The sequence below is a fragment of the Haplochromis burtoni genome, unplaced genomic scaffold (genome assembly GCF_018398535.1).
Source record: "Haplochromis burtoni strain Fernald_Lab_line unplaced genomic scaffold, NCSU_Asbu1 Contig_2933, whole genome shotgun sequence".
In the NCBI taxonomy this organism is placed as follows: domain Eukaryota; kingdom Metazoa; phylum Chordata; class Actinopteri; order Cichliformes; family Cichlidae; genus Haplochromis; species Haplochromis burtoni.
In genome coordinates this window covers 1-9,149 of record NW_024585294.1, presented here as the reverse complement: position 1 = coordinate 9,149, position 9,149 = coordinate 1, and the positions used below count along the sequence as shown (strand labels likewise).

General features: G+C 40.9%; 1 protein-coding gene across 1 annotated transcript; it reads left to right on the top strand.

The window, feature by feature from the left end:
* Positions 1-85: 85 nt before the first annotated feature.
* Positions 86-5,967, top strand: LOC102310159 (complement C3; the record flags this gene model as incomplete). Its single annotated transcript, XM_042217770.1, is given in 14 exon segments — positions 86-184; positions 704-781; positions 893-1,057; positions 1,333-1,395; positions 1,519-1,610; positions 1,719-1,766; positions 1,878-1,968; positions 2,066-2,155; positions 2,260-2,362; positions 3,744-3,833; positions 4,680-4,772; positions 4,862-4,945; positions 5,368-5,512; positions 5,708-5,967. Coding segments are annotated over 14 exon segments (1,383 nt in total), but the record flags the coding sequence as incomplete, so codon positions are not given.
* Positions 5,968-9,149: the final 3,182 nt, after the last annotated feature.

Here is a 9,149-nt window from a genome sequence, read left to right as displayed (position 1 = left end):
TTCACATTTTTACTATATTCACAAATTTACTACTGAGGTAGATGTGTTCAAGATATATTATAGTAATAAAAATGTACTTGTGTGATTGTGTCTGTCAGAGCTATCTCACTGGCCTGTACCTAGAGGGGGCACTTACACTTTGGAAACCACAGCTTATGCTCTTCTTGCTCTTGTCAAGACTCAGGTGAGCATGTCTAAATTATATCATCCATCCATTTGCTTCCGCTTATCCTTTTCAGGGTCGCTGGAGCCTAACCCAGCTTAGGGTGAGAGGCAGGGTTCACCCTGGGCAGGTCTGTTGCAGGGCTAACACATAGACATGGGACAACCAGTCGCACTCACATTCAATCACACATTCACACCTATGTTCAATTTAGTATTGAACATTCTACAGTATTAAAATACCATCGGACCATTCCAGAGTACTCGAATTACCATTTATTTAATGTAAATTTCTCCATTTAGTTTTATGTTGTGTTATTATTGTGTGCAAACACAAATGAAAACAAATAAGACATTGCTTTGTTATGAACTATGAAAAACATTGCTGTTTTCTTCCATTAGGCAAGTTTCTGGACTGGATTTTAATTATACCCAAATAAAAAGCAGATTAGAAAGCCTAAAACTCTGAAGTACCTTTGAAAATTGTTTTTCCATAATTTATTTTAAAACTCTACTCTTGTCTTGTGCTGTTTTAATAAAGAACTTTGAAGATGCCAGACCTGTTGTGAGATGGTTCAACACACAACAGAAGCTGGGCGGAGGCTATGGATCAACTCAGGTAACACAAAACTTCCTGTCAATCAAGATATCATAGGCAGATATTTTATACATATTATCCCACCTTATAACCTTTGCCTTTCTTTATCTCCCCCACTTTTCTTCTCTCCAGGCTACTATAATGGTCTATCAAGCTGTAGCAGAGTACTGGATCAACGCTAACGAACCACAGTATGATCTGAATGTGGACATCAAGTTGCCAGGAAGGTCGGCACCTGAAAAGTACAATTTCAATCAGAACAACCACTATGCCACAAGAACGTCTAAGTGAGAAGAAGCAACACAAACACAGTCACCATGTAGCACAATTTGTCAGTCTGAAAACATGTCCTCTAGCAGTAAATAAATCTCACTACTGCTAGTGTTTCTGTCTTTTTGGCAATCCATCTCACCACTCTGCAAGCTTTTTGGTCTATTTCCTTTTTTCCTGTCTAACAGACATTCAATGCAATTTAAATTCAGTCAGTGGGAGCGAAGTGAGCTTATCTCTGTTTTTTTCTCATAATATGTACAAACACATCTTTGTGTGTTTGTACATATTAATCCCAACAGATTAACGATATAAACCAGGACATCACAGTGACTGCTAGGGGAACAGGAGAAGCAACAGTGACAGTAAGTTATCTGTTAGTTGATCATTTCAGAATCCTAGACAAGGCTTTTTAAACCTTAAAAGAACAGTATTACAAAGACTTATTTATCACACAATATAAAAACACACTTTTTCTGATGCAACAGTTGGTATCACTGTATTACGCTAAGCCCAAAGAACGGGAGAGTGACTGCCAGAATTTTACCCTCTCAGTGGATCTCGTAGAAGGTACTTTGATGTCCTTTATCTCCTCTTTTTATTTTACTCATCTCATTAAATCTGTTTGCTTCAGTTCATGGCATTTTATTTGTTTGTGCTCATTTTTTCTTTTTCCTTATTCTTTCAGAAAAATCAATGCAACTGAAAAGATATACAAACTTAGGATAGAGGTCATGTAAGTACAATATAAACTACACTTTAGAAATAGTTTTGGCTTAAGGATTTTTTTGTTCCCGTCCATTTAACTCTGCTGTCATTTGAATCATTCTTATCATTCTCTCTACAGGTATAAGAACAGGGATCGTGATGCAGGCATGTCAATCTTGGATATTGGCTTACTAACTGGTTTTGCTGTTGAAACAAAAGACCTGGATTTGGTAAGAAGAGACACCCACATTAAGTTATGTGGTTACAGTTAAACAAAAAAATAAGACCTCTTAATGTTTAAAAATTGGCCTTTTTGTGTGTCTCTAGTTGTCTAGAGGACGTGGCCGCACCATATCAAAATATGAGATGAACAAAGTCCTGTCAGAAAGAGGCTCACTCATCATTTACTTGGACAAGGTTGGAAATCACACCAATCTTTCTCCTTATCCCCCCTTTTCCCCTTTACCCTGGTGTCTATTTATGTTTTTCACTTTTGTGTGTATCTGTATTTCAATTCCCAGGTTTCTCACACACGACCAGAGGAAATTGCTTTTAGGATCAAACAGGAAATGCCGGTGGGCGTCTTACAACCCGCAGCCGTATCTGTCTATGAATACTATGAACGTGAGTTTTATAAACATCTTACCTTTGTTACCTTCAGGTGTTCCAATAAGCACCTAGACATGCAAACTGCTGTCTGCCAAGCAGCTGTACTTTTCTGACTAAATTGTGCCAAGTCTAAAGTTCGGTTGTTTGTCAGGAGTTCCAGATAAAAAAAAGACAATTTCGCACTCCTAACTTTGTGGCAACAGTTTGGGGATGAGAATGTTTCAACACACCGGTTTTGCACTATAGTGCACAATGCAAGGTCCATCAAGACATGGTGTAACAGCAGTCTGGCGAGGAAGGAGCAGCTAGCAGGTCCAGCGGGCATACTGTGTGGAGGTTAGCCAGATAACTCAAAGCCAGTCAGTTAAATCAAACAACAGACCTTTATTTGACGTTAGCAACATAAGCCCACTCAAGCCAGGTCTCCACTGCTTTACTCTGTCCGTACATACATGTGCAGGGATGGGTAGACAATGCCAGCCCGTTACAATGGTGAGGTCTTTCTTGGAACAGACACACGGGCAGCATGTACTGGCCTGAACACAGTCTTGGCCTCAACTTGATAGAACAGGTTTGGGATGAATTAAAATGGAGATTGTAAACTAGGCCTTTTCATCTAACATCGTCTGACCTCACAAATACACTTTGGGAAGAATGATCAAAAATTCCTATAAACACACTCCTGAACCTTGTGGAAAGCATCCCAGAAGAGTTGAAGCTGTTACAGCTGCAAAGGTTGGGTTGACATCATATTAAACCGTATGGATTAAGAATGGGATGTCACTTAAGTTCATTTGTGTGCGTGATTTGTCATTGCCATATACATTGTTATATCTACCATAGCGGTCACAAAGTAATTGTCACGGTCCGGGGCAGCAGCCGTGTGAAGAGTGGAAAGGAGGACTCAAATGCAGCACTTACTCAGATGTGAAGGTGATTTATTGATAGTACCAAACATAAAGGGGAGATGGCAAACAGAACTAAGGATGAACTAAACTGGGAGAAACTAAGCCAAGGAGTAGCAAACCTGAACATCGAAGTGAGAAACAGCAGGGAGAGCACGCAGGGAATTTCACAGGGTATGAACACAGACGACGCGACGAGGAGCAGAGGACACACACTATAAGTACACAGAGAGACACTGGGAAATCACACACAGGTGGGAGACACAGCTGGACCTGGTTAACCTGACGAGACAGGGGAACACTGACACCAGGGACCAATAGAGGGAGCACAAACCCAAAACCCAGTATCTAAAATCCCAAAACACAAACCATCCCAAAACAGCCATGAATAATAATGAAAGTAATAACAATAAAGAACACAAACACAAAGTCACCGAGTCATGGTCGCAGGACCATGACATAATAGAGAAATACCTTCTTTTGTATTGCAGAAACACGCTGTGTGAAATTCTACCATCCAGAGAGGGAAGCTGGAAAACTACTGCAGCTCTGTAGAGATAACATATGCACATGTGCTGAAGGTAAACACAATCATATACATGTGATTAAAAAAGCTTATTTTACAACAGTAATTAAAATGTTTTCATGCATTTTTCTATAACTTTAAATGGTACAGAACACAGCATTAGAAGTGTGATTAAAGTAAAGGTTTCATTTTAATAGTCAAATTTTGAGCAAATGTGTTTTTTATGTAGTTTTGTTTGGGTGCAAGTTCTTCCTGACAATGAACTGGTTAAACCTGAGGGTGGGTGGAAGGCACCTGAAGCTGTGGATATGCTGATCCTGTGTCACAGTGCCTTTTTGGCATACAGTTATGAAAAATCAATCATGAACTCCTGTGTATCCCCAAGTATTCCTGAGTCGCATAGGAGGCTGTCTGACCAACAGTTAAAGCATGGTGAAAACTGGTTCTTAACAAAAACACAAGCACACAGCAAATCTATAACAGGACAGCTGGGACCGATGTCCAGACCCTAACCCCTTTGAAATGCTGTGGCAGGAATATGATAGACTTATACAGGGGCAAATCCCCACAAACCTAAAACTCCTCAAATGATGCGAGACACTGATTTCAGAGAAAAAAAAATCTTATTACTGCTAAAGGTGATTCTGCAAGCTTTTGAATCATTGGGTATACTTTCACACTGCAGTATTCTGGCCTGTGAAAGCACATTTGTTTTTCATAACTAGCTATTGTGCTGTTAGTAACTTTAGATCTATGCACTAATCTACAATTATAAAAGACGCCTATTTTAGCAAATAAGATTTAAATAGTATATTCGACTTCATATACCTGCAGTCACCTATCAACACACATGTATACATCAGCTTTGCATTTTTACCCTGTACCTATTGTGTACTTACAGAGAACTGCAGTATGCAGAAGAAGGAAAAAATCCCCAATGATGACCGCCAAGCTAAGATTTGTGAAAGTACAGAGACCAGCAAAGTAGACTTTGGTAAACAAACATAAATGGGTTACATTTAGTTTTATTTAATAGGATATAGTAATGCAAAAAGCTAAAAATTATACTTTGGCTGCCCACAGCTTACAAAGTACTGGTTGAAGAGGTTGTAGAAGAGTTGTCCACAGACAGTCACAAAGTCAAAGTGCTGGACCCCATCAAAGAAGGCAAGTACCTACGTCCTTTAAACGTCTATTTTAAGAGAAATTACTAGTTGTTGTTTTTTGTGGCATTAAGATAGCAGTGATGGTTATTTTCTATTATAGCCACAAAAAAAATAGGCAATTTGAAGGACAAATCGAGCATTTTATAAAACTGCTGCATGCTTTTGTACTAAGCGGTACATTTAGTGGTTGATACCATTTACTATCAGTAAGTCAGTGTGGCTTGTCTTGCTGATACCCATTTTCTCATTTAACATTTAATAATCAGCATAGGCATATTGCCAAAATACTAGTATTATCTGTATAATACTGTATTATGATGATACAACTAGGAATGTATATGGACACAGCAGCACTGTGTTTATAGAGCAACACATTCAGTCATTCATAAATCACTGCTCTCAACTGTCATATCTTAATTACAGGGAGTCTTGATGTTGGTCCACTGAATAAACAGCGCATATTTCTCAGTTATCAACACTGCAGAGAAGCTTTAAGTCTGGAACAAGGAAAAACCTACCTTCTCATGGGCTCAGATAAAGATATTCACCGAGATGACAAAAAGAATACGTAAGTATATTGTTTGTCTGGCTGTGCTTGTGTGTGGTGTATATTTAAACTAATCTCAGAGTTCTATTCATTAATCATACCTTCAGTGAATAAATGTAATTAACTTGAACTGTGTATATTTATCACAGTTGTTTTATTCTGTATTTTGCTGATTGGTCACACAAACACTATTTTTCTTTCAATTGTTCTTTTCAGATTCGAGTACGTAATTGGTGAGAGAACCTGGGTTGAGTATTGGCCTACAGCAGAAGAGTGTCAGACTGACAAATACCGGGATACCTGCTTGGGCTTGGAGGAGATGGTCAATCAGTACTCACTCTTTAGATGCATCGACTAGTAAAACAAAAAACATTTCAAATCTTGTTATTCTGCTGTTTTTACAATTTTCTGTAAAACAGAAACTGTTATAAGGGTTTCACCATTTTACTGCAATGATTAAAATGTATTAAAATTTGGTACTGGCTCTGTGTTTATTCAAGTTTATGGTGGTTAATAAATTTCTTGAATTTTTAATGCATTTGAAACTTTACTAATCCATGACAAGCACAACAAAAAAATAAAACATTTGAGATAAAACACCCAGCCCTCCATATAAACCTGATAAGTACAAGAAAAAAGGTTGGATGTATAGAAATATTACTGAGTTAGTATAACTACAGAAATAAGAAAATATGTTGGCATTTATTGTCATGGTCCGCGGCCCGGTGTCCGAGGAGCTGATGGGATGCCCACGCCCACGGGTGTGGCTGTTAACTCCACACCTGCATCCCATCTCAGGCGATTATCAGGTGGACTATTTGATCCAGCCCAGCCAGCTGCTCCACGCCAGTCCGTTAGTCGTCTCACAGCGGTAACGTACACCCACGGGAAGGCGGTTGTGAAAACCCTCATTTACCTGAACAAACGCTAATCTTTTCCTTTGCGCTCAGGTAACAGCTCGGCGTGTTTTTGAGCCACCTGCCTGTCCACCTGCCCGTCTGGAGTTTGGATCGCCTCCGGTACCAATCACCTCTACTTTCCTGGAGCTCCCCCGCGGACCCTCACCCCTCCCTCCGGCTCCCACGGCCCCGCTTTGACTGTAAGACTCATACTCTCCCCCACGTATGCTGCTATCCCCGCTCCCCAGTAACTCTCTTCCTCTTTCTGTTGCAGCCTCCCACAGTCCCGATTACTGCGTTCCTGCGTAACTCATCCCCCGGTCCCTTGGTTTTTCTAGTTTCTCGCGTGTTTTCCTTTGACCCTTCCGAGGACACTTTAGTTGAAATAAAGTTTATTTTTCTACTCCTGTCCGTGTTGTCTCTGCTTCTGGGTCCAGCTTGTGTACTGAACTTCGGTTCATGACATTTATTTTAATTTTCAGACAAATTTTCACCAGCCTGTTAATCAACCAAAGACCAAGACAGACTTTTAATTCATTTGCAAGCCTGATGCTTAGCCTTGTCCATCCCAGTTGCAAAACTCAAAAAACATTCTTCTTTGGCTCTTGAGGAAGGCGGTCGCACTTTTCTCCTCTCCCTTACCCTTATCTTCCCTGCTTGGCTTCTTGTGTCTTTGTCTAGTCTCGTCTACTTTTCTACTCTTGCCCTGGAACACTCTCACAGTCTGTTCTCTAAAACCTAAAATAGGAATTATGGATTTGATCAACTGGTCCCTGAATGCAATTGACACCCTCCTCTCAACGAGGAACCTGGGCTCGGGTGAGCCTGAGTGTCCTGGAGGGATGTTCCCTGCCGGATACATGATGGACGGGTGGCATAACTGGAGGGCAGTGTGCCTGGCGGGACTGTCGATCGAGGACATTGAAGACATCTACCTTTTCAGAACCATGATAACAGGGTTCTTGCTGATCGGAGCTGGCTTGGCCCTGGCTTATCGAAGATTAAAGAAAGCGGAATTGGCTGTTCAAAACCCCACAAGGCTGCCCGCTGTGATTGAAGCGATGGGACGAGTCGTTGTAGGGTCTGTGTTTCCACAAGCCCCGCTAATTCTAGAGACTTATTCATCATGAAGAAAACAAGACAGTCGATCGATCGATTATTTGCGCAAGGGAGGCCTCGTCTGTGTCCACCACGAAAATGACCCCAGATCTGACCTCCTCCTGCTAGCCTTTTATTGAGAGACAGTTCACACAAAACACGTCAGAACAAAGCCACGCCCCCTTGTTCTAAGACAAGCATTGTATGTATATGTGTGAACTTCTGTATCAGAATGTGTGTGTGTGTGTGTGTGTGTGTGTGTGTGTGTGTGTCAGACCTCCTGCTGACCAAAGGGTCGTAAACGCAGGAAGCTTACATCAAAAGCACAAGGATGTGTCTGTGATAAAAGACTACAGCCCCCCACCTAGAACCTCGAGAATCTGGGGGGAAGGACAGTGGAATTTCTTTCATCAGAGTTAAAACAATGTACAAATGGTAAACATAAAAATGACAAACATTTAACAATTCACTCTAACAGTCGTGACTTCTCAAAATGGGCTCATTGAACGCAGCACGGATAAGATCTTGGAGAAGCTTGAGGCTGCTGTGAACACGCAGACTAAGACCTCTGAGCGAAAATTGGATAACATCTTGGAGAAGCTCACTAATGTAGTGGAGATATCAAAGATAGGCACGGCTGTGGCACTGATTCAGTCTTTGAGCACTACGGTCACCCCGGTGTGTCGGCCAGAACACCACTTAAGGCCAAATTGTCCCAGAGTACGAAAGAAGGAGGGAGCTTGAGGTTCCGTTTGAGGCACTTTATTGTCACCACTTAATTTCTGGGGCTGTAAACACAGCGGGTGTACATCAGTGTGTGTCTGGGTGTGTGTGTGTGTGTGTGGTTTCCTACAAGGAAATAAACAAGGGAAATAACAATCAATAAAGATAATAAACAAGTCAAATACTCAAATATAAACATAATACAACATAGTTAACATAATCAAATATAAAGATCAGAAATATAATACACTTCAAACTGCTCACACTATGCAACGAAATAGCATCAGTGCGAGGTTAAGCAACCGCCAGTACACAGGAACTACTTCCGGTAGTTATACAAAATAAAAGCATCCCCCGTTATAATCCGCTATAATGCTCTTATTGTGAAGGGCAAGCGGGACGCTATATTTCCGGTCAAACTACGTTCGCTATTTTATTAATCCACGTACCTAATTGTTCGCTACAAACTCCGCTACTTCAAAGTAAGCAATCACAAGCATCACATACAACATACAGAGAAGGTCTGATAACACAGGAATGACATTATGGACATACGAACGAACGTACATGCATCAACAAAGTTAAACCGGGGTAAGCTAACAACATAAGTTAGCATATGAAATGAGGGTGAACTCACGCATTGCATGCGTGGCCTACCGCTCCAACTATGGACTACATTAGCTCCTAAAAGGTAACATACTACAGTACTGACACAACAAAGGCAAAATACGACACAGGTCACTACTTACTTGTCATTTACGCACACCTAACATGCCCCAGGAATCAGTGCACCCCCTCCGGACCAACACTGCCCAGCCGCCATTAAACTGCCCACCTTACTAACCGGATGATGTCACTAGAAGGTGGGCTGGCCCAAACTGACAGAGACGGAACATTACATGAACTTATATAAACTTATAAACACCAGTAAAACTATT